This window comes from Podarcis melisellensis (assembly GCF_964234715.1).
Source record: "Podarcis melisellensis genome assembly, chromosome: 16".
In the NCBI taxonomy this organism is placed as follows: domain Eukaryota; kingdom Metazoa; phylum Chordata; class Lepidosauria; order Squamata; family Lacertidae; genus Podarcis; species Podarcis melisellensis.
Genome location: NC_138533.1, coordinates 8836392 through 8861277, shown reverse-complemented (window position 1 = coordinate 8861277; position 24886 = coordinate 8836392). Strand labels below are relative to the sequence as shown.

The 24886-nt window shown below is 49.6% G+C and overlaps 1 protein-coding gene across 2 annotated transcripts in view; it reads right to left on the bottom strand.

Annotated features, from left to right (window-relative positions):
- ATP8B2 (ATPase phospholipid transporting 8B2) overlaps nucleotides 1–21575 on the bottom strand; it is a 53138-nt gene extending 31563 nt beyond the window's left edge. Inside the window, exons 1-7 of one of the 2 annotated variants that reach the window (XM_081891338.1) lie at nucleotides 21443–21575; nucleotides 11291–11358; nucleotides 8630–8688; nucleotides 5533–5646; nucleotides 5264–5362; nucleotides 3703–3764; nucleotides 2501–2573 (exon numbers count right to left, since the gene is read on the bottom strand). In XM_081891338.1, coding sequence (XP_081747464.1) covers nucleotides 2501–2573; nucleotides 3703–3764; nucleotides 5264–5362; nucleotides 5533–5646; nucleotides 8630–8688; nucleotides 11291–11321 — 438 coding nt within the window. In that variant the 5' untranslated portion in view covers nucleotides 11322–11358; nucleotides 21443–21575. Of the gene's footprint in view, nucleotides 1–2500; nucleotides 2574–3702; nucleotides 3765–5263; nucleotides 5363–5532; nucleotides 5647–8629; nucleotides 8689–9398; nucleotides 9535–11290; nucleotides 11359–21442 lie in introns of those variants that run through there. The other variant, XM_081891337.1, reaches the window with a different exon arrangement.
- Nucleotides 21576–24886: the final 3311 nt, after the last annotated feature.

Here is a 24886-nt window from a genome sequence, read left to right as displayed (position 1 = left end):
GCTGTGCCTGAATTCACACAAACGTGCAGACTGCACCCTTTATATTCCTAATCTTCTCAATGAGTATAGCGCACCACACTGGTATTGGCAAGGGGGGGGGGGAGACGTCAAATGCATTTAATATGTTGTCAAGTGCAATTTTCCAAAGCGACACCAGATGGCGACGGTGAGCTATGCCAAATTGAATGTATTTTTCAAAACGTTTTTTAAAAAAGAATTTCCACAGCATTTTTTTATGTGTGTGTAGATTCCACCTAAGAGTCTCATGTTCCACTGACTGAGCTATCCATGGTACTTTATAGTATAGTATAGTATAGTATAGTATAGTATAGTATAGTATAGTATAGTATAGTACAGTACAGGGGTCAGCAAACTTTTTCAGCAGGGGGCCGGTCCACCGTCCCTTAGACCAGTGTTCCCCAACCTTAGGCCTCCAGCTGTTTTTGGACTACAATTCCCATCATCCTTGACCACTGGTCTTGCTAGCGAGGGATGATGGGAGTTGTAGTCCAAAAACAGCTGGAGGCCCAAGGTTGGGGAACACTGCCTTAGACCATATGGTGGGCCAGACTATATTTTGGGGGGGAAATATGAATGAATTCCTATGCTCCACAAATAACCCAGAGATGCATTTTAAATAAAAACACACATTCTACTCATGTAAAAACACGCTGATTCCCGGACCGCCCACAGGCCAGATTTAGAAGGCAATTAGGCCGGATCCAGCCCCCAGGCCTTAGTTTGCCTACCCATGGTATAGTATAAAAATAATTTCTCTTTTTTGCAGACTATGGATAAATGTATTTTCACAGCGAGAGCAAGAGCATTGGCTATTCTACAGTTGCTGTGATCAGGGATTTTCAACTCTGACAAACAATTTTGTTATTTATACCCCACCCATCTGCCTCAGTTGCCCCAGCCATGGCAAGATCAGAAAAGAGAAAGGTTTCTTTGTGTGTGTGGATGAGGAAATGAGTGTTGTTTGTCTCAAATTAGACCTAATTTACATGAGATTATCCGACAAAAACAAGCTCACACCTCTCATTGAGTTTGTATACATACTTAAGGTACGTATGTAAGAGGATCATTTAGAATTATATTTTGGGAATGAGTCATGTTCTTAGGTGGCTGTGTAGTTTTATACTTTGGGAGACGTCCTACGATCATATTATAAAGTTGTTGTGTTCCACGTTACAAATCAACCACTGCTAGTAGTTGTTTGTTTTGCTCTTTGCTTCACAGTGTATTTCTCATTGATTAAAAAATGGTGTGGCACGAGCAAATTCTTACTATGAAAGTGTGGCCCAGAAGAAAAAGTTTGAGAACCACTGTCCTAATCTCTCAGTACAGTGGTACCTCGGGTTAAGTACTTAATTCGTTCCAGAGGGCTGTTCTTAACCTGAAACTGTTCTTAACCTGAAGCACCACTTTAGCTAATGGGGCCTCCTGCTGCTGCCACGCTGCCAGAGCACAATTTCTGTTCTCATCCTGAAGCAAAGTTCTTTACCTGAAGCACTATTTCTAGGTTAGTGGAGTCTGTAACCTGAAGCGTATGTAACCTGAGGTACCACTGTATAGGGACCACATAGGCTACGTTATAATTTAGGAACACAGAAAGCTGCCTTATACTGAGTCAGACCATTGGTCCATTTAGTTCAGTATTGTCTACACTGACTGGCAGAAGCTCTCTAGGATTTCAGGCAGGGAACAGTTCCCAGCCCTGCTCAGAGATGCCACTGGGGACTGAACCTTCGGCACGCAGAGCAGGTGCTATATAGTCCTTTCCCTGAAAAGAAACTAAGGTTCCAGTCCTCATGGTTCTGTGCAAAGGTGTGATTTAAGAGGAACATAAGCAATAGGAATATAAGCAAGAGCCTTATAAGGAACGCGGGTGGTGCTGTGGGTTAAACCACAGAGCCTAGGACTTGCCGATCAGAAGGTCGGCAGTTCGAATCCCCGTGACGGGGTGAGCTCCCGTTGCTCAGTCCCTGCTCCTGCCAACCTAGCAGTTCGAAAGCACCTCAAAGTGCAAGTAGATAAATAGGTACCACTCCAGCGGGAAGGTAAATGGCGTTTCCGTGCACTGCTCTGGTTCGCCAGAAGCGGCTTAGTCATGCTGGCCACATGACCCGGAAACTGTATGCCGGCTCCCTCGGCCCATAAAGCGAGATGAGCGCCGCAACCCCAGAGTCGGCCACGACTGGATCTAATGGTCAGGGGTCCCTTTACCTTTACCTTGCCTTAGTGCAAGTCAGTCCATCCATCTCAGTATTGTCTACACTGACTGGCAGCAGCTCTCCAGGCAGGGAGAGTTCCCACACCTACCTGGAGAGGCCAGGGACTGAACCTGGGACCTTCTGCACGCAAGGCAGGTGCTCTACTCACCCTTCCCCAACATGGCTCACCAGACCTTTCCTTCATTCCCAGACTTGCAGGTACTAGTGGGTCTCACTCAGCTTAAGTGGGGCAAACAGGACTGCAGGGCTGGTCTAGGACTCACCGCCACAAACTGGTTGTTCTCCAACTTTATGATGTCACCAACGCGAACATTCATCCACTGTTCCTGACGGAGGCTGTAAGGACCAGGTGTGGCGAAAATTTGGGGAGAGGGGGTTGGCAGTGGAGAAAAAGGAGGTGTGTCAAATGAAAACAGGCAGACAAGCCCAACCCCATCACTTAGGATATACCGTATTTACTTCGATCAGGTGTGGGGAACCTCTGGCCCGCCAGGTTTAGCTGAACTACAACTCCCATCAGCCGCAGCCAACATGGCCTTTTTTTTAATGCTTTCTATTGATTTTCCAAAACAAGAATAAATAAAATATATACTCTTACATTCAACATTATTGTGTCTTCTTATTTACCATCACGCCCGGACTTCCCTCCTTCCCTCCATCGGCTTTCATAATTAACATCCACTCTTACAGATTCTTATTTACATTCTGTCCATATCACAAGATTTATATTAGCCCTGCTACAGTCTTTAAGCTTCTACAATTATTCCTTATACATTCAACGACTTTACTCCATTCCTCTTCGAACTTGGTTACTTTTGGGTTCCGAATCTTATAAGTCATGTTCGCCAATTCTATGTATTCAAATGTTTTCGTCTGCCACTCCATTAAAGTTGGAATTTCCGCCCCACCCAACACGGACAATGGCCAGCGATGATGGGAGTTGCAGTCCAGCATTCCCAACACTTGTTTTAACTCGAGGATGGGGAACCACCAATCACAGGCTCCGGCTCTAACAATCAGACTCCGCCTCCACCAATCACAGGCTCCGGCTCTAACAATCACAGGCTTCTCCTCCACCAATCACAGGCTCCAGCTCTAACAATCAAAGGCTTCTCCTCCACCAATCACAGGCTCCTGCTCCACCAATCACACGCTCCAGCTGCTCTACTGTTGGGCTCCCTCCATTCTATCCATCACTCTCAATGGCCACCAACCACCCTGGTGTGTGTGTGTGTGTGTGTGTGACCCCCACAGCCCTCCAAACTTTGCTGGGCTCAAACTCACATCCTCCTCCTTGATCACCGGCCATGCTGGGTGGCTGAAGTGTGGGGTTTTGAGTCCAGGCGTATCCAGAGGGCCACAGGATTCCCATCACCCATTGCTGGCCTAACAGATTTCCCACCCCTCGCCCAGAAATCCACCGCAACAACCACCACCGACCCACAGTTGCCGTGGTAATACTCACATCCCATTGATCAGCACCTGAGACTGGCGATTGTTCACCTGGTTGTCACTCTTGTGGCGAAACTGCAGAGAGACCAGCAAGATTGCAGAATCTTAAGAGTCGGAAGGGACCCCAAGGGTCATCTAGCCCAACCCCGTGATGTAGAATGAAAGGAAGGTCCCCCGACACAATCGAGGAGGGTCAGGCGATCAGGGCCCGCCAGTCACAATGGCTATGTTCTCCCTCCACTGTCGGAGGCAAAATGCCTCTGAACGTCACTTGCTGGGAATCGCAGAGTAGAGAGAGCTGCTCTCGCACTCAGGTCCCGCTTGCGGGCTTCCCAGAGGTATTTGGTTGGCCACTGTGAGAACAGGATGCTGAACTAGATGGGCCATGGGCCTCATCCAGCAGCCAGGATCTTCTTACGCCTTTTTATATTCTTCTGCTTTGAGTGCAGAAGGTTCTGGGTTAAATCTCCAGGTAGAATAATAGTGCTGGAAGGTGTCCCAGTGGTCCAACCCTAGTCAGAAAGTTCTTTCTAACGTTTAGTCGGAGTCTCCTTGTTGTCTGAATCCATTGGTTTGGGTCCTACGCTCTGAGCAGCAGAAAACCAACTTCTGAAGATTGCTTAGTCTCTTTTCCAGGCTAAACATGCCCGGCTCCTTCAACCATTCCTCATAAGGCTTGATCATCTCGCTTGCCCTCCTCTGCACACCTTCCAGCTTGTCAATATTTTTCTTAAATTGTGTTGTCCAAAACTGGGTACAGTATTCCAGGTGTCGTCTGACTAAGGCAGAACAGAGCGGAACAGTAGTACCTCTGGTTGCAAACGGGATCCGTTCTGGAGGCCCATTCGCAACATGAAAAAAACGCAACCCACAGTAGCGCGTCTGCACACATGCGGGTTGCAATTTGCCATTTCTGCGCATGCGCGCGACGTCATTTTGCGTTTCTGCGCATGCGTGAGCAGCAAAATCCGGAAATAACCCTTTCCAGTACTTCCCGGTCACCGCGGGAAGTAACCTGAAAGAAAGTAACATGAAGCGGACGTAACATGAGGTACAGTGGTACCTCGGGTTACATACGCTTCAGGTTACAGACTCTGCTAACTCAGAAATATTACCTCGGGTTAAGAACTTTGCTTCAGGATGAGAACAGAAATCGTGCTCCGGCGGCCCGGCGGCCCCATTAGCTAAAGTGGTGCTTCAGGTTAAGAACAGTTTCAGGTTAAGAACGGACCTCCGGAACGAATTAAGTACTTAACCCGAGGTACCGCTGTACTATGACTTGATCTGGACACTCGACTTCTGTTAATGCAGCCTAGAACTGTGTTAGCCTTCTTTGCTGCTGTATCACACAGCTGCCTCATGCTAAGCAGGTCTGGGTTTGGCCAGCGCCTGGGTGGTTGACCTCCCCTTCCAAGGAACTGCCCCCTATGATCCCGCGAGTCCCACGGCAAAAAAAAGGCAGGATGTGATTTCTGGAAATTCAGCAAAGCACCGGTAAGCGGTCCAAATCGCCAGCAGCCCCAACCCAGGTCTCCCCTCTCCCCTCTGCCAGGCTCCCCCCCCCCCTTGCTTACGTAATCGTCGGTGGCATCCTTGACCGCCGTGATGGTAAGCACAAGAACCAAAGGCACTATGGTGGTGAACCACGAAAGGGAGGATATCTGTGGAATCAGCTGAGTGGAGGAAGACAGGCGAGAGGGTAAGTGAAGGCAGGGGAAGAAGAGGCGGCAGGGTGCTTCTAAGGAGTCTCCTCCACCACTCTCCAAAACCAAAATGCCGCCCACGTTAACCCTCCCAAATTCCCCTCTTGCCCCAATATGAGAGTCCCGTGAACGGGCCGCACCTGGAGAATAAGGAGGAAGAGGAAGTACGTGTTAGCCACTTCCTGGAACTGCTCAAAGAGATTGATAGGCAGGAATGTGACCACGTTGTACTTGGACGTCTTGATACAGTTACTCTGCGGGGAGAGAGGAAAGGAAACAACATTAGATGGCGAAACCCGCGGGGAGCGCGTGTCTCCGCTCTGCCCCACGGCCAGCTTTCCCACCAGTCCCCCACCCCAAAACTCCTCCAACAGATCTTCTCCGCCCTGTTTTCAACCCTTGGGGAAGGGCCGTCGAAGCTGGCAGAGCTTGGCACGCAGAATGACCCGGGTTCAAGCCCCGATAATCTCCAGGAAGAGAAATCCTGAAGAGACGCTGACAATATGGAGGCAGGTGGACTCAGAGGCGATCTGACTCGGAATAAGGCGCCTTCCTGCGTTCCTGTTTAAATCAGCCCCCCTTTTTTCCCCAGAACTGTGAGGACTACCAACTTCATTTTTGATTTGGTGGAAGGAGCGGCTGGAAAGCATGTCGGAACACGGGCCTGCTTTCTGTGTGCAAAAAGTCCCGGGTTCAATCCGTTCCCGGTAAGGTTGGGAGGGACCCCCTTCCTGAAACCCTGGAGAATTGTAGAATTCAGTTGGTCATGTGGTCCAACCCCCTGCCATGCAGAAAGAAGATTGGTTACTGCCAATCAGTGTGGACAGTACTGAGGTAGATGGAACAGGTGTCTCGCTCAGTACAAAGAAATGCCCGGTAAAGGTAAAGGGACCCCTGACCATCTGTCCCAGCTCCTGCCAAACTAGCAGTTCGAAAGCACACCAGTGCAAGTAGATAAATAGGTACCATTGCAGTGGGAAGGTAAACAGCATTTCTGTGCACTCTGGTTTCCGTCACGGTGTCCCGTTGTGCCAGAAGCGGTTTAGTCATGCTGGCCACATGACCCGGAAAGCTGTCTGTGGACAAACGCCAGATCACTCGGCCTGAAGCGAGATGAGCACCGCAACCCCATAGTTGCCTTTGACTGGACTTAACCATCCACGGGTCCCTTACGTTTACTATACCTATATAAAGGTATATACAACTATAACAAAAACATTCTAAAACCAATAACAATTTAAAGGTAAAGGGACCCCTGACCATTAGGTCCAGTCGTGACTAACTCTGGGGTTGCGGCGCTCATCTCGCTTTACTGGCCGAAGGAGCCAGCGTACAGCTTCCGGGTCATGTGGCCAGCATGACTAAGCCGCTTCTGACAAACCAGAGCACCGCACGGAAACGCCGTTTACCTTCCCGCCGGAGCAGTACCCATTTATCAACTTGCACTTCGTGCTTTTGAACTGCTAGGTTGGCAGGAGCAGGGTCCGAGCAATGGGAGCTCACCCCGTCATGGGGATTCGAACCGTCGACCTTCTGATCGGCAAGTCCTAGGCTCTGTGGTTTAACCCACAGCACCACCCACGAAACGCCCTGTGCTCCTTGTTAATTCCCTGATGAATAAAGCTGCACGGCTGTGCCATTTTTTTAGTTACCGTTCAACACACTAGGATGTGCACAAGGCTGTGGGGATAATGTGCGGGTGGACTAGGAACACAACTCACTGTTGGAGGGTAAAGACTCAAAATCTCTCTCTCCACCTTCGCTCCAGAAAGAGGAAAAAATATCCCAAAGTTTCTTTGTCTGCCTTCCACACTTAAGGCTCTATTTATAACCGCTGAGCTGGGCTCTTGTCCCTGGACAGGAAGTTATTCACAGACACACCCTAGCCAAGATACGAGGGGTCAAGCCCAGTCAGAAGGAGGGCAGTGGTGTGGGAAGAAGCTTCTAGAAAGCGTAAGGGCAGCTCAGGGTTTCCTGGGATTTCCCGCAAACCCCCCCCCCAAAAAATACTGAGAAGCAGTCGCCTCCCAATATGGGATGGGCAAATCTGATTCCGTCTCAGTTTCTCATTTTTTTCCAATCTTCGTTCCAATTCTTCACATTTACATATTTGTTTGTGGGTTTTGTTTCAAAGTTCCCTTGAAAATTCATCCGGGCTTTAGCGCAGAATACTCCTAACTCAAAACAGGGGTTTTTGTGTGCAATTTCGCCGAAGTTCTGAAAAAGGATGTTCTGTAACGGAACGTCAAATGTTCTGTAACAGATGTCAAACAGAACAACAACTACCAGACTTTTAGAAGACATCTGAAGGCAGCCCTGTTTAGGGAAGCTTTTAATGTTTGATGCATTACAGTATTTTAATATTTTTTTGGAAGCCACCCAGAGTGGCTGGGGAAGCCCAGCCAGATGGGCGGGGTATAAATAATAAATTATTATTATATTATTATTATATGCATCTTTGTAAGCTGTTTTTGCTGAAGTGAAATTTACAAGGCACGCTCCATGTGCATTTTCGTACGCTTGGTTTGGGAGAACGACGTTGCAAAATTCAGGGAATTGCAGATTTCAAAGAATGGCTGTGTTTTATTCTGTGCATCATTCCAGAAAGTGCAAATAGTAGTAGTAGTTGTAATATAACAATAATAACAATAAAAAAACAACAACATTAACAACAACAATAACAATAATAGACAACTATTTACTTCTCACATTTATATCCCCCATTTTTTCCAAGGAAATTTTAATCCAAAATACTCCCGCTACTCATTCAACCCTCACAACCACCCCGTGAAGCAAATTAGGCTGAGAGGCAGCAACTGCCTCAAGGTCACGCCCAGCCAAATGTGAATTTGAACCTTGGTCTCTCCCAGCTCCGAGTCCTACCCTCTTAACCACTGCACCGTGGGTTAGCCTTTTAAATGTTTACACCCACATCCCTAGAGCCCATCATCACCTCTGATCTCTCCCCCCCCCCGCAAAAAAAGGTCTGGGTTCTTCCTTTTCTGTACCTGCTCCCCACAAAACCCCTTTCACATCCCTCCCTATGGGGTATAAACGCAGCCCCACGCCCCTTCTCTGCCCCGCCAAAACAGATTTCGTGTTCCTGCCACGAAAAGTGGGTTGTTGTTCCACCACCACCCCTCCCTTCCCAGAAACCTCTCTCACACAATTTATTTTATTGTGACCTTAATTTTTTTATTACAGCCCCCAGCCGCAAACTCCTAACCCCGTACTTACCGCATACTGGAACTTTTCGTTATACTCTCGGGCGTTTGCTTTCACCCGCCTTTCCTCCTCTGAAAACAGAGGCCAAAAATCAGCTGCAGGCACACAACCACCCCCCCAAAAAAAATCACTGTACCCCACTTTGCCAGGCTTACCACCACCCCTCCCGCAGTTGCCCCCCTGGCTTGCTAACCATTCCAAGCTGAACACAAAGGGTAGCGGATTTGATAACCCGCTTCCCGGCCGCATGAAACTGGCTGGCTCTCTTAATTCTTTGCATGCTCCCCACCACCACAAAAAAGCACCCCAGCTTTCCCCCCCCCAACCTGTCCCAAATACTGAAATAAAACTGCTCTGGGTTTTCGCAACCCCCCCAATCCATTGTTGGAACGGACTCTGTCCCCATTTCCAAACTTGCGACTCTCGGCAGTCTCGGAAGCAAGGTCATTTGCGGGGATGGGGGGGACAGGTGGGGAGGAGGGGGGTATTCCTTTGGGTAAAAGGGGGGCTCTCCTGTGTGTGTCCCCCCCACCAAAGAAAATATAGTGCAAAGGAGAGGAGCCAGAGTTGGGGGGGGTGAAGGAAGCAGGCGCGGTATGAGGTAATGTTTGTGAAGAGAACTGCAATGACAGCTTTCTCCAAGGAGGTCGTGACAGGACAAAGGCTGGACGCGGATATTTGAGGAGCCCCCACCCCTAAAAAGCAAAAAAAACCCAAAACCCTGCTAGCCAAACCCCCCAAACTTTCACTTGTCAAACCCCCACCCCCCCCAAAAAAATACCTGTCCCCCCAGGCGTCTGTCCGCGGCTGCCCGTCGCCACGGCGACCCAGGGCCATTTCTCGGGCATCTCCTTAGGGATCGTCATGGTTACCGCCGGGCCCAGATTTGCGTGTGTTTTATGGGGAGGCCCCCCGGGCTTAGGCAGCGGCCCCCCATCGGCCTCCCCAGTCCGTGCCCCCCATTCTCCTCCTGCCTCGGCGGCTGCTGCTGCCCCCCCTCCCCACTCGCTGCAGGAGAAAACTCCACGCTGACATTGAGGGAGACGGGGGCCGCCCACCGCCACGCGGCGGCCAATGAGGGGCCGGGACGGCGTTGCTTAGGTAACCGCGGCATGGGGGGGACGAGGGGGGGCAACCTCTCTCCTGCCTGCTTCTCTTCCCCCAGCCCCACCCCCAACCCAGAAAGACCTTACGGAGTCAGTCAAAGGCATGCAAATCACTATAATGGGACCCCCCCACACACACCAAAAAAAGTCATTTTCCTTAGGTTGCTGCTCGCTATTAAATCTGTTTTTACCTCAATCCACCTCTTCTGCCAAAGAGGCAGCCACCCAACCCAACTCTCTCTCTCTCCTCACAAGAACTCTGTAAGGTAGTCCGGGTGCAGGGTTGCCAACTGACCAGGAACGAAATAAGGCACTGCGACTTGTTCCTGTGCTTTGGACAGGAGCCTGACCCAGATGAAAAAGTCATAGGCTGGTAGATTGGGAAGGGACCCCCAAAGGCCATCCAAACCCAGCCCCGCTGCTCAGCTCAGGAATTTTCACTGACTTTACAGGTAGGAAGCTAGCTTAGCAGGGAAAGAGAGGGCTGGGCTATATCTCCTTGAGGAGCTACTTGTCTACTTGCAGAACATTTGGCTGGCTTTTAACCTGGGGAACGGGGTTGAATTCAAAAACAGGACAAGACCGCCTTCTGTCTAAAGTGGTACAGTCCCTTCTGTACCGTCTAAAGCGGTACAGACCCCCTCAAACTCCTCATGCTGCTGGCAAGGGTACGTATACTCTGGATATGAAAATCTGTCACAGAGCTTTAGAATGGGAAGGCACCTTGTGTGGTCATCCAGTCTGACCCCAATCCCGCGAGGGACGCAGGAATCTTGCAACTATGCACCCCTGACAAACGATTGTCTGGCCTCTGTTTAAATACTTCCAGCAAGGAAGAGCCAATCGCCTTCCAGGGCACCATCAAACAGCTCTGACCATTAAAAAGGTAAAGGGACCCCTGGCCATTAGGTCCGGTCGTGGCCGACTCTGGGGTTGCGGCGCTCATCTCACTTTATTGGCTGAGGGAGCCGGCGTACAGGTTCCGGGTCATGTGGCCAGCAGGACTATGCCACTGCTGGCAAACCAGAGCAGCGCACAGAAACGCCGTTTACCTTCCCACCGGAGCGGTACCTATTTATCTACTTGCACTTTGACGTGCTTTCGAACTGCTAGGTGGGCAGGAGCAGGGACCGAGCAATGGGAGCTCACCCCGTCACGGGGATTCGAACCGCCGACCTTCTGATCGGCAAGTCCTAGGCTCTGTGGTTTAACCCACAGCGCCACGCACATCCCTTCTCTGACCATTAGGCACCTTTTAATTTATATTTTTTTTAAAAAAATTAATGCTTCATGGTCTCTTAGAGGAAGCGATTGCGAATGAAATGGAATTAAGCAAAAGCTTCTCAGAAGCACAGTTCCCCTACCAGTGGCTACACTGAGGACGCAGGGGCAGAGATCTGCTGGGAAGTTGGCAACCTTGCAGTGGCTGAGTGAGAAAAAGAGTCTGAGAAGTTAAATCACCTAATTTTTGTGGCTGATTGGGGTGGGTGGGGTGGCCCAGCCCCTGCCAGTCCCGCTCCCTTCCCCACCCCCACCCCAAAAAAACAGCCCCGTCAGAAGATCTTACCTGGAGGATGTTTCTTAGAACAAAGTTCCATGGCATTCGATGGCAGTTTATCAGGCCCATGGGAGGTGCTGTATTGGGGCGGGGAGATGGGGGGAAAGCAAAGAAATAAAAATAATTGGTTTGGGGTGGGGTGGGGCGCACACACACATACACACACCTAAAACAAACCAAAGGTTTGGGGGAGAATGTGGCCCTCAGAATGCTTCTGTCTGGCCCTCGGGTCTCCCTGCAAGCTGCACCCTTCTTCCCAGGTCACGGCCCCTCTACAATCCTGTTCCATACCCTCCCCAAGGACTTTTGCAAGCAAGTGGGAGGGGGGAGAAAGAGAAGAAACCTCAGATTTTTGCATGGCTGCAATGCATTGTACCATACAAAGGTAAGAGTCACATTCATTGCTCTGCTCACATTTTTGCTTCCGATTCCATTGGCACATTTTCCCCCAAGGGGTTTCCTAGAGAGAATGCATCCCCTGGGCAGGAAAGGGTTAACCCTGGAAACAAACTAAGGAGTAACATCATCTTTGGGGGGGGGGGGAGAGAGTGTTCAGAATTTCCCCACCTCGCTGCCTGTTACTCCTGCAGCGCCCCCAGCAAATCTTCCTTCTCCTCAATAAAGCCAAAATTGCCCTTCATCCAAACAGCGCCCAATAACTTTAAAATACGTGATAATAAAACAACACAACTCTCTTCCCTACGTGCAGCAGAACGGAAAAGGATGCAGTTATGATAGGCGTAGGGAGTCAAAGAAGCCATCAAGCCAATTTAACAGGGCCACATAAAAAATCCCTTTAAAATCTGCTGCCAGATCTCTCCAGGGGAAAGCACTCCAAAGAGCGATCTGGAAACAGAACAGGAAAAGTTTCCCGCAGGAATTTTTTCCACAAACAGAACATCGCCTAGAAAATCTCCTAATCCGCCTGCAGGAAATTTTCCGTTTAAATGAGCTCATTAGCTAACAGCTACCGATTGCAAATCCTCAGGGTTAGCGCCCATTGCGTCTGGTGGGGCAGGAGCCAGGGAGCCCGACAGCAGGGGGCGCCAGAGCCAATGAGAGTTGGAGCCAACTCATCCTAATTTTGTCCCTATCCTCCTCCACCTCCTCCCTGCTGAGTTCTACAAGTTCTGCAACCCTGAGACGTGGTCGCAGTTGGACCCGCGCCAGTGGCAAAATGCGCCTGGCACCTGGCTAATTTCTAACACTAGGGCAGGGTTCCCCACCCCCCAAAGGAAGTGATTTAAAAGGCAGTCAACTGAATCACATGAACCTTCCAGCCCAGTCCACTATTGTCCGTTCCTTTCTAGAACGGACCGCAATGCTGCTACAGAACCTGGCTCCAAGTCCAACAGACGAGATGGCTCAAGACCACGCTGAGGACTAGAATGCTGGAGAGGCCTGTGGGCTCCTCTAGCGATGGTGGTGGTTTCCCTAAAAGGGCTAGTATGCCGACACATCCACCACCGACCAGCCAGACAGCTACACCGGTGCCAACAGCTGCTACGCCCGAGTCCCCGCTTCACCTCAACGGCAAAAGACACCTCTTCTAAGTGTTTCCTGCTCCATTTCCTGTTTTGCTCCTGGTGGCTGATTTGTGGCGAGGAGCACAGAGAGAAACCTAACATCCGGGGGCACTTCAGAGAAGACAGCAGAAGATCTTCCAATCAGTGTCAGGAGAGATGCTCTTCCTTGTTGAACATGTTGTTGTTGTTATTTAGTCGCCTCCGACTCTTCGTGACCCCCTGGACCAGAGCCCGCCAGGCACTCCTGTCTTCCACTGCCTCCCGCAGTTTGGTCAAACTCATGCTGGTAGCTTTGAGAACACCGTCCAACCACCTCGTCCTCTGTCGTCCCCTTCTCCTTGTGCCCTCCATCTTTTCCAACATCAGGGTCTTTTCCAGGGAGTCTTCTCTTCTCATGAGGTGGCCAAAGTATGGGAGCCTCAGCTTCAGGATCTGTCCTTCCAGTGAGCACTCAGGGCTGATTTCCTTCAGAATGGAGAGGTTTGATCTTCTTGCAGTCCATGGGACTCTCAAGAGTCTCCTCCAGCACCAGAATTCAAAAGCATCAATTCTTCGGCGATCAGCTTTCTTGATGGTCCAGCTCTCACTTCCATACATCACTACTGGGAAAACCATAGCTTTTACTATACGGACCTTTGTTGGCAAGGTGATGTCTCTGCTTTTTAAGATGCTGTCTAGGTTTGTCATTGCTTTTCTCCCAAGAAGCAGGCGTCTTTTAATTTCGTGGCTGCTCTCACCATCTGCAGTGATCATGGAGCCCAAGAAAGTAAAATCTCTCACTGCCTCCATTTCTTCCCCTTCTATTTGCCAGGAGGTGATGGGACCAGTGGCCATGATCTTCATTTTTTGATGTTGAGCTTCAGACCATATTTTGCGCTCTCCCCTTTCACCCTCATTAAAAGGTTCTTTAATTCCTCCTCACTTTCTGCCATCAAGGTTGTGTCATCTGCATATCGGAGGTTGTTGATATTTCTTCCGGCAATCTTAATTCCGTCTTGGGATTCATCCAGCCCAGCCTTTCGCATGATGAATTCTGCATGTAAGTTAAATAAGCAGGGAGACAATATACAGCCTTGTCGTACTCCTTTCCCAATTTTGAACCAATCAGTTGTTACATATCCAGTTCTAACTGTAGCTTCTTGTCCCACATAAAGATTTCTCAGGAGACAGATGAGGTGATCGGGCACTCCCATTTCTTTAAGAACTTGCCATAGTTTGCCGTCAAGGCAGTGATCCATGAAGGGGCTTGTCGAACATGCAACCCCGCAACGCCACATATGATAGAATCATGCAAGAGTGTGGGAGGAGGAGGGGATGAAATCCCCAAAAAGGATGTTAATTTTTTTCCCCTGTATGCCACAACAGCTGCAAGAATATTACTAGCAAAGAATTAGAAGAAACAAGATTTACCAACTATCGAAGAATGGCAGATGAAGATGATGGACTATATGGAACTTGCCGAACTGTCTGGGAGACCGCGAGACGAAAGAGAAGAGACGGTGGAAGAAGATTGGAAGAAGTTTAAAGAATATTTTTTTAAAAAATATGTTAATATTTAAATCTTAAAATAGCTTTGTAAGCTAGGGGTGATGGGAGTTGTAGTTCAACAACATCTGGGGACCCACAGGTTGAGAAGCGCTGCTTCAGAGAGTTCTAGGTGCTTGGTGGAATCAAGCAAGGCCTTCTCTTCCAGCCTAGCCCACTTCGCTGGGTTGTTGTGAGAATAAAAGGATTTTTAAAGATATCAGCCGTGACGAGGGATACGTTCCTGTGTGACCAATTTCCCGCACAGTTCCCAACTTGCAGAGCCGTCGGGAGACACAGCTCACACAAGAGAGGAGTGCTTTTTAAAATCCCAGAATCTTAACACAAAGAGAGTCCGACTGGATCAGGCCAGTGGCCCAACTAGTCTAGCATCCTGTTCTCACAGTGACCGACAAGATTCCCCTATGGAAAAACCCGTAAGCAGGATTCGAACTCAAGAGCAACTCTCCCAATTCTCTGGCGTTCAGAGGTACATCACTGACTCCGACAGCGGAGGGAGAAAATAGCAAATATGGCTGGTGGAAACCTTTGAACACCCACCCAAAAGCATCGATAGGTGAAAGCGGAAGTCAGAAAGGTTACTCTCTTTTCCAACTCTATGGTGCTTCTCAAGGCTGAGATTGGTACCCATTTAATAATAATAATAATAATAATAATAATAATAATAATAATAATAATAATAATTTGTTATTTATACCCCGCCCATCTGGCTGGGTTTCCCCAGCCACTCTGGGCGGCTTCCAACAAAACACTAAAATGCAATAACCCGTTAAACATTAAAAGCTTCCCTAAATAGGGCTGCCTTTAGATGTCTTCTAAAAGTCTGGTAGTTGTTGTTCTCTTTGACATCTGGTGGGAGGGCATTCCACAGGGCGGGTGCCACTACCAAGAAGGCCCTCTGCCTGGTTCCCTGTAACTTGGCTTCTTGCAGCGAGGGAACCACCAGAAGGCCCTCGGTGCTGGACCTCAGTGTCCGGGCAGAACGATGGAGGTGGAGACGCTCCTTCAGGTCTACTAGACTGAGACCATTTAGGGCTTTGAATTGTGCTCAGAAACGTACTGGGAGCCAATGTACCATAGGTCTTTCAAGACCGGTGTTATATGGTCTTGGCGGCTGCCCCCAGTCACCAGTCTAGCTGCCGCATTCTGGATTAGTTGTAGTTTCCAGGGCACCCTCAAAGGTAGCCCCACATAGAGCGCATTGCAGTAGTCCAAGCGGGAGATAAATAGAGCATGCACCACTCTGGCGAGACAGTTCGCGGGCAGGAAGGGTCTCAGCCTGCGTACCAGATGGAGCTGGTAAACAGTTGCCCTGGACACAGATTTGACCTGCGCCTCAAGGTGTTCCGGCACAGAGATGGGATGTATTTGCACCGTAAGGAAGCACCAATTTGATCTGACCGCATGGGAACAAGAGAAGAGACACTTGCAAAGATGGGGAACAGAAATGAGGTGTTGAGCTGTGCTATTTAGGCTATTATCATTGTGCAGGCCGGAAGCTGAGATGAGCCTCAGGCAACCACAGAGCGTAAAAACCAGAGAGGAAACCCCAACCAGTCCATTTCTTTGACTCAGGGCTCTGCTGCTGGAGAAAGGGCGGTACTTTTTGGGTAGGGAGTGAGCAGCCAATCCCAATTGCCACCTCCCCAGGCACCGAGCCACCCAAACTCCAGGGAATGTTTATTTTTCAAAGCCACAGACACACACACACACAAAAGTTTCCAGGCAGGCAAAGACACAGATGCCACAAACTCCCTTTGCCCCACCCAGATCCCCTCCCTCTCGCCTAATCCCAGATCACAAAAGACACAAGGACAACAAAGTTGAAAAGCACTCTGTGCGAGTCCCAGAAAACCGTCCTCTGCCCCATCATTTCACACATTCCAGACGTGAAAATAAAATCCAGTTTGAGCAAAATAAAGAGTTTGGGATCTAGGGCAAAAGATGGGGAGGGGGCGTGTAGGAGAGTGAGGCACACACAGAGTTCTCCTTTGGCAGTTGCCCCCTCCATAATGTCTGGGGCATGTCAAAAATAGAGAGGGCCAAATTCATAGAATCACAGAGTCTAAAGGGACCCCACGAGTCATCTAGTCCAACCCCCTGCAAGGAATCACAGCTCTAGAATCCCCGGCAGACGGACGCCCAACCTCTGTTAAAAAACCTCCAGCGAAGGATTGTCCTCCATCTTCCCAGGTAGGCCAGCTTCACCTTGTTTAGTAGCACAGAGCTTTGCCTAAGAAGGTCGATGTCACACAGGTAAAGCAGAGGCACAGAGAACGCTGTCTCCTACCAAATCCAACCGTGTAGCCCAGTAAGGTCCACACTGCCTGGCAGCAGCTCTGCAGGGCGAATCTCTCCCAGATGCTTGGGACCGAACCCCAGGACCTTCTGCACACAGATTCTTCTACCATTCCGCTGTGTCCTTTCCTCCAAAAATAAAGCAAGATTCCAGTCCTCATGGTTCTGAATAAAGGCCCTGATTTAAACAGTAAACGCCAGAAGCTGGCTTATTCCCACTCAGAACAATGGGCCACCTAGCTCAGTAATGTCCACACTGGCTGGCAGCAGCTCTCCAGGGTTTTCACGCTCTCCAGGGTCTTTCTGCTTGGAGATGCCAGTGCGGATCAAACCTAGAAGCTTCTGCAGATGCTTTGCCACTGATCAGCTCACCTTCCCAAACACTGGAGGTCAGTCCTGGGATAGCTCAGCAGGCAAGAGCACATGGCACTTAAATCTCTTCGAGCACCACGTTGGCAAGATATCCCTGCATTGCAGCGGGTTGCACTAGACGGCGACTCTTTTAAGATTCCATGGAGCTAATATTGCCTGCACTGACTGGCAGCAGCTCTCCAGGATTTCAGAGGAGGGTCTTTCAAATGCTCTACCGCTGAAACTGGAGACAGAACTGCTAGAACCTAAGACCAAGGTACTTTCAAAAATGTATAACTTGCTGCTGAAATGGAACACACAAGACGAATTGGTTAAATCGGCTATGATAAAGTGGGCCCAGGATATTGGGCACAACATTATGTTTGAGGACTGGGAAAGGTTATGGACCACCGGGCTGAACTTCACAGCATGTAATGCTCTGAAGGAAAATGTAATGAAAATGATATATAGATGGTACATGACCCCAGTGAAATTGGCTAAAATATACCATTCGTCTGATAACAAATGTTGGAAATGTAAGGAAAATGAAGGAACATTCTTTCACCTCTGGTGGACCTGCCCTAAAGTGAAGGCCTTTTGGGAAATGATATACAATGAGTTAAAAAAGGTATTTAAGTATACCTTCACCAAGAAACCAGAGGCCTTCCTTCTGGGCATGGTCGGCCAGAACGTGTTAAAGAAGGACAGAACATTTTTTATGTACGCTACAACGGCGGCAAGGATACTTATTGCTAAGAGCTGGAAAACCCAAGATCTACCAACACTGGAAGAATGGCAGATGCAGCTGATGGACTATATGCAACTGGCTGAGATGACTGGCAGAATCCGCGACCTGGGAGAGGAGAGGGTTGAAGAAGACTGGAAGAAATTTAAGATTTATTTACAAAAGTACTGTAATTTGGTTGAATCCTAACAAGGAAGCCAGAGCAGAAATAACTGTCTACCATTAAATTATAATTTTTTATTTGAGTTTAACCTAAATATTGTAATTAAGAGCATAAACAAGATGATAATTTGCTTGGAAAAATTCGTTTTTAATGATGAAAGTGGAAGCGGGAGACGTGAGGGAGTCCGCAATAGAATGAAAGGATGTTATGAAACCTATTCTGTTTGTTAATCTGTAAAAAATCTTAATAAAAATTTTTATAAAAAAAAAAAAAAAAACAAATGCTCTACCGCTGAGCTACAACCCTTCAATCCATATATACAGGTAGCGGGAAAGAGGCTGGTGTGTTTAGATAAAGCGGCCAAGGCTCTCCTGCCCAGGAGGAGAGCAGTGCTGTCCCTCTCCCGGAATACCCCGTCTACTGCCTCCATTTGGTGCCAAACTGGCTTCTTTGGGCATCTGGCTAAGGCTTGGGGGGGGGGGAGAAGGAAGCGGTGCGTGGACATAGGGAGAGATTGCTGGTTCGAGATCGCTGGCCATGCCGAGAAGATGACACGAAAGCAAGGTCTGGCTCCCGCCGGCAACATCTGGAAGGGAGGGCATTATGCCAAGGAAGAGAGGAACTGTGGGCGGGCAGCAGGCGGGCGGGCAGGATATTACAGGGGCAGGATCCAGAACGTGGAAATGGGGCAGCGGGGAGGTGGAGGGTAAGATATCTCAGCATCAGCAGTTGGGGAACCGGTGGGGTTGCAGAGGGAGTGAGAATTTGGGCCCAGGAAAAGGATACAGGCTTGGAAATCCAAATTGAGCGGTTTAAGATATCTCAGCATCAGCATCTAGGGAGAGGGGCCACCCAAGCAAATGGATTTTTTGTTGGGGGGGGGGGGTGAGGAAGAGGGACCAGGGAAGAAACTGGGAGTGAGACAAAGCAGGATCCGGAACGTGTGGGGAGATAATTGGAAGGAGGGGTAGTTGTTTTCTACTGTGCTAAGGCAAGGAATGAAGATAGAATATCAAGGCATCAGCATTTGGGGGAAGGAGGGAGGAGGAGTTCGAGGAGGGGCTGGAGAGCAGGGAAGAGATATGGGGCAGCTAAGGAAGGAGGGTGGGGGGGTCACACTAGGACAGAGGGACACAGAAACCTGCCTCCGCTAAGTAAAAAAAACCTAAGACTCCAGTCCTCATGGCTTTGAATAAACGGCTGGTTTAAATAGGAACCCAGAGAGCTGTTTTATAGCATTGGTCACAGGAACAGTCCATCTTGCTCAGTAATGTTTACACTGGCTGGCAGCAGCTCTACAGGGTTTCAGGCAGGGATTGAAGTTGGGGTCTTCCGCATGCAAGCCGGACACACTACGGCCCTTCCCCAACATGGCGCCCTAAAGACATTAATTGAGGTTTCCAGCTCCCATCAACCGCACCCCCTACACCCAGAAATGATGGGAGGCAGAATGCACCAGTGGGCACCAGGTTGGTTAGCCCTGCGTCAGGTAAAGAGAGGAATAAGGGTTCAGAGCACCCCCAGCAATTGTGTGTGCAGTGGGGAGAAGGAAGGGGGGAGAAGGACCCAGAGTTCAGGTGGGACTGGGAGAGGTCAGATCTTGGAACACACCAGCAAAGAACCCCTGGAAGGGTGGTTTGCCAATAAACTGGGGGAGAGAAAGGCTTCAATATTTAAGGCTACATTTAAAGCACATTGATCCACACACACACCCCCCAAGAATCCTGGGAACTGTAGTTCACTCCTCCCAGAACTGCAATTCCCAGCGCCCTCCACAAACTACAGTTCCCAGGATTCTTTGCAGGATGGCGTGAAGAATGTGCTTTAGATGTACTGTATGGTGCGTAAGCAGCCTAAGAGGTAAGGTAAAGGTAAAGGGACCCGTGACCGACTCTGGGGTTGCGGCTTTATTGGCCGAGGGAGCCGGCGTACAGCTTCCGGGTCATGTGGCCAGCATGACTAAGCCGCTTCTGGCGAACCAGAGCAGCGCACGGAAACACCGTTTACCTTCCCACCGGAGCGGTACCTATTTATCTACTTGCACTTTGACGTGCTTTTGAACTGCTAGGTTGGCAGGAGCTGGGACCGAGCAACGGGAGCTCACCCCGTCATGGGGATTCGAACCGCTGGCCTTCTGATCAGCAAGTCCTAGGCTCTGTGGTTTAACCCACAGCGCCACCTGCGTCCCTTACAGCCTAAGAGAGGCACCCATAAATGACTTGTTTTTTTGGAGGGGAGGACTGAAGGATCCAGAGCATGCATTAGAAAATTACTATGCAACTGAGAGCTCTAGGCATGAGCATTCGAGCAGGGATCTAGGTAAGAGTCTAGAAGAATCTGGAGCGAATATCTAGAAGAAGGAAAGGAGATAAGCAGGAGAGATATGGAGCTGTGAGCCTTTCAGGTACTTCCCAGTGGGGGGGGGGGAGTAAGCACCACTGATCTGAAAAAAGCTTACTTTTGGACCCCTTAGGGGGTTGCAACCTGATTTAAGGCAGGTCGCCACAGAAGCACTCGCAAATATATGGTAAAAATTTAAGGCATGTTTGGGTTAAAAGGGAGCCCTGGTTGGGAAAAGATACCTAGCCCATGTTTTTTTGGGGGGGGCATAAACCTTCCCATGGGGGTCAAGGGTGGGGGAGGTTAAAGGTCAAAAGAGAGGGGATCCAAGAGGGTGTTCAAAAGTTAAGGGAAGGGAATGGGGGAAGGGAATTCTCCAAAATTCATTCCCTTCTCCCCAGTTAAGATACTAAAAGAACTATAAAAAACAGAGAAATAATCTGGGGTGGGGAATCTCCAAACCTCAACCCCCCCCCCACAGACACACCAGAAACTAAAATAATAATTATGCAAACATTGGAAGTATTTAGAGAGGCGGTCTCCCAAAATTCACCCCCACCCCAATAACTAATAAAATACGGATAACATGGAAGGATGGAGGGGGGGGGAATCTCCCAAAATTCACCCCCAATAGCTAAAAAATATATAATAAGATGGAGGGGAGCAATCTACAATATCCACTCTCAGTAACTTAAAAACAAATAAAGACGATGGAAATATTTGGGGTGGGGAATTTCCCCCCCCTAACAACAACAAAAAAGATAGTATAGAAGTACAGTATTGGGGGGGGAGGAATCTCCCAAATTAACTAAAAAGAGACAGAGATACAACACAGAAGCATTCATGGGGGAGAAAATGCCCCAAACCTACCCCCCCACACACACAACTACATAAAAAGCAATATGACATGAAAATATTTAGGAGGAGAGAAACCTCAAAAAATATATTTATTTGGAGACGGGTTGTTGTTGTTTTTTGAGGTTTCTCTCCTAAATACTTTCATGTCATCTTGCTTTTTATGTCAAAAAATTGAAATAACTACAGTTGAGAGCACCATCTCCCCCAACCCCGCTCCGGTCCCCTTGCCCGGCCGGCTCCCTTTCCAACCGAGCGTCGGAGGAAGGCGAGCTCCGGGCCGCCCCCCCCCAAAACTCGGCCGGATCCCCCCGCGCCGTCGCCGCCGCGTGGCGCACCTTAACGAGCCGCCTCCGGGCGCCCCTCGCCTCCGCTGCTGCTGGTGCCGCCGCCGCGCTCCATCCCCGGGCCAGAGCCGCTACGCCCTCCTGGAAGCGGCCCGCGCCCGTGCGCCCTGGCCGCGCCCGCCGGCCCGCCGTGCGCCCTGGCCCATGGCTGCGCTGCCGCCGACGCGCCCGGCCCCGAATTGCCTGGCTGGCTTGGCGGTGGCGGCGGCGGCGGCTGGGCTGCTTTCCCCCCCTCCCCGTTTCCCGGGCGGGGATGGATGGAGAGGAGGAGGAGGAGGGAAGGAGGAGGGGGGACGGAAGTGATGAAAGGGACCGCCGATCTCGGGGGCTGCTCCTCCGAGAAGCAGCTCCGGGTGGAAAAAGCGCCGCCGAGCGCTGTGCGCGCTTTTACGCACGGGGAGGAAGCCTCGCGTTTCCTCGGGAGTCAGCCTCTCCATCTCCTCCAGCCAAGCTTTCCTTGGCAGGAGGCGCTGGATTGTCCCCCGCCCTCCCAAATCCAGACTGATATTGGGCCCTGGGCCGGATCCAGCTTTTCTCACGAGTAGACCCATGGCAATGAATGGAGCGCAATTGGCCTGGCGCGTTCGCTTTCAGTAGCCCATTTGACTCCCTCTCCCCTGCAAGAATCCTGGGAATTGTAGTATCTTGCTCAGGGTGCTGGGCACTGTAGCTTTGCAATGGGTGAACTACAGTTCCCAGGATTTTGGGAAGGCGAGAATGTGCTCTGACTGTAATGGTTGCATATGCAGCCGGGCTAAAAATGGGCAGCCCCCATATTTTCTAGCTACTCGCCCCATTTTTCTAACATCATGGTGCACAGAGTAGCATGCAGGCGGATCTCATCTGGACACTGCCCAGACCAGCTTAAGTTCAGCAGGGCGGTGGCCTCCTGAGCCTTCTGGGATGGGAACCTGGGGCTCTCCAGATGTTGCCTTGGGACTCCAGCACCTTCGAGGTCAGGGGTTGGGGTATGAGGTGAGTTGAACATCTGGAAGGCCGCCAGATGAGAAGGCTGCGGTATCTGGTGATGTGGGTAGTGCATGGGTAGGCAAACTAAGGCCCAGGGGCCGGATCCGGCCCAATCACCTTCTCAATTCGGCCTGCGGATTGTCTGGGAATCAGCGTGTTTTTACATGAGTAGAATGTTTGCTTTTATTTAAAATGCATCTCTGGGTTATTTGTGGGGCATAGGAATTTGTTAATTTTTAATTTTTTCTCTCCAAAATATAGTCCGGCCCTCCACAAGGTCTGAGGGACAGTGGACCGGCCCCTTGCTGAAAACGTTTGCTGAGCTGTTTTCTTTTTTCCCCTTTTTCTGTCATTTTTGGAAAATTAATAAAATGTTAAAAATAAATAAATAAGGAAGGTAGGATTGGGCAAATTTGTGGAGGGGTTGTCAGTGGCTTCCAATCCTATGCTTTGACAAGCCAGGCTCTTTTTCTGTTCTTATTTAATATCCCCACATTTATACCAGCACGGCAAAAATGAAAACAGGTACTGTACAACTAAAAAACCCAGTAAATAAAAATCTACAGATGGAAGGTGGTATACTACTACTAATATTAATAATAATAATTTAAATATAGCCCTATTAAAAGCAGCGCTAAAAACGCTTAAAGCTATTTAAAAGCACACACACCTCCAGGAGACCTTGCCACAGCAGCTGGTTAGTGGCCAAAGGCTTGTCTGAAAGACAAATTAAAAAGTCTGCTTGCCAAGGAAAGCAGAGGGAGCCTCCCATGGAAGGGAATTCCACAATCTGGGGGCAGCCACCAACAAGGCCCCGCCTCATATCATCACCAGGCACAGCCCTAGAGGACAGGTGGGTGTCTCCCATTACCTGCCATGAGCCAAATTTGATTGGTGGGTGGTGCTGACCTATATGAGTTCAGGTGATTGGCAGGTGGGCGTGGCTTGGCCGAGAGGCCCAGGGATGAGACTCAGAGACTAGGCAGCTTCACACCACCCATCAATGTGTGAATATGCTTTTTTAAAATAACAAACACACCCTGCAAACAAGTGACAGCAAGTACAGTGGTACCTCAGGTTAAGTACTTAATTCGTTCCGGAGGTCCATACTTAACCTGAAACTGTTCTTAATCTGAAGCACCACTTTAGCTAATGGGGCCTCCTGCTGCTGCCGCGCCGCCGGAGCACGATTTCTGTTCTCATCCTGAAGCAAAGTTCTTAACCTGAAGCAATATTTCTGGGTTAGTGGAGTCTGTAACCTGAAGCGTATGTAACCTGAGGTACCACTGTAGTGTGTGTGTGTGTAATGAAAACTATAGCAGGACGTCACACAGACAGATTTGCTTTTGTGACTACGGTCCCTGGAGGCCCCATCCGCACTATCGATTTAAAGCAGTGTCATATCACTTTAAATACTCATGAATTCCCCCCTCCAAGAATCTTGGGAACTGTAGTTTGTTAGGGGTGCTCTTAGGAGGACTCTGCCTCCATTCTCACACAGCTGAAATTCCCAGAGTGGCTTAACCATCAATCCTTCCTCCCAGGGAACTCTGGGAATTGTAGTGCTGAGAGGGTAATACTGTGGGGGGGTGCGTGTCCTAACAAGCAACCTCAGTTCACTACAATTCCCAGAATTCTTTGAGGGAAGCCACGACTGCTTATAAGTGGTGTCGCCCTGCTTTAAATGTACAGCGGGGCGCGGGCAGCACAGTGGTCTAAACCACTGAGCCTCTTGGGCTTGCTGATCAGAAGGTCGGCAGTTCGAATCCCCGCAACGGGGTGAGCTCCCATTGCTCTGTCCCAGCTCCTGCCAACCTAGCAGTTCGAAAGTACACCAGTGGGAGTAGATAAATAGGTACCACTGCAGAGGGAAGGCAAACGGTGTTTCTGTGCGCTCTGGTTTCCGTCACGATGTTCTGCTGCGCCAGAAGCGGTTTAGTCATGCTGGCCACATGACCCGGAAAGCTGTCTGTGGACAAACGCCGGCTCCCTCGGCCTGAAAGCGAGATGAGCGGCGCAACCCCATAGTCGCCTTTGACTGGACTTAATCGTCCAGGGTCCTTTACCTTTTACCTTAAATGTATAGCTCAGTGGGCCATGGAGAGGTTCCGCATGAAGGAAATTTTCAACCCTGTAAATGGCTTTCTTGGAGCAAAGGAACTTTAAAGAGAGGCTGCAATGTGAAATGGCGAAATTGCAATACATCCATAGTTTAAATGCTATCACTTGAGGAAGGAACGGAAACAAAGGGGTTTTCAATGCATACGTGCTAAACGGCTTACCAATGCCAGGATATCTCTTTTTATCAAGAGCTGTTTTGCAAAACCTTGCTGTCGATCACGCAGTTATCGCTGTCTCTGATTCTCTGCATCTCATCTCCCCCTGACCTCTCTGTTTACAAAACCCCACCCTGCTGCCAGCCATGAGTTTACAGTGGTACCTCGGATTAAGAACATAATTCGTTCC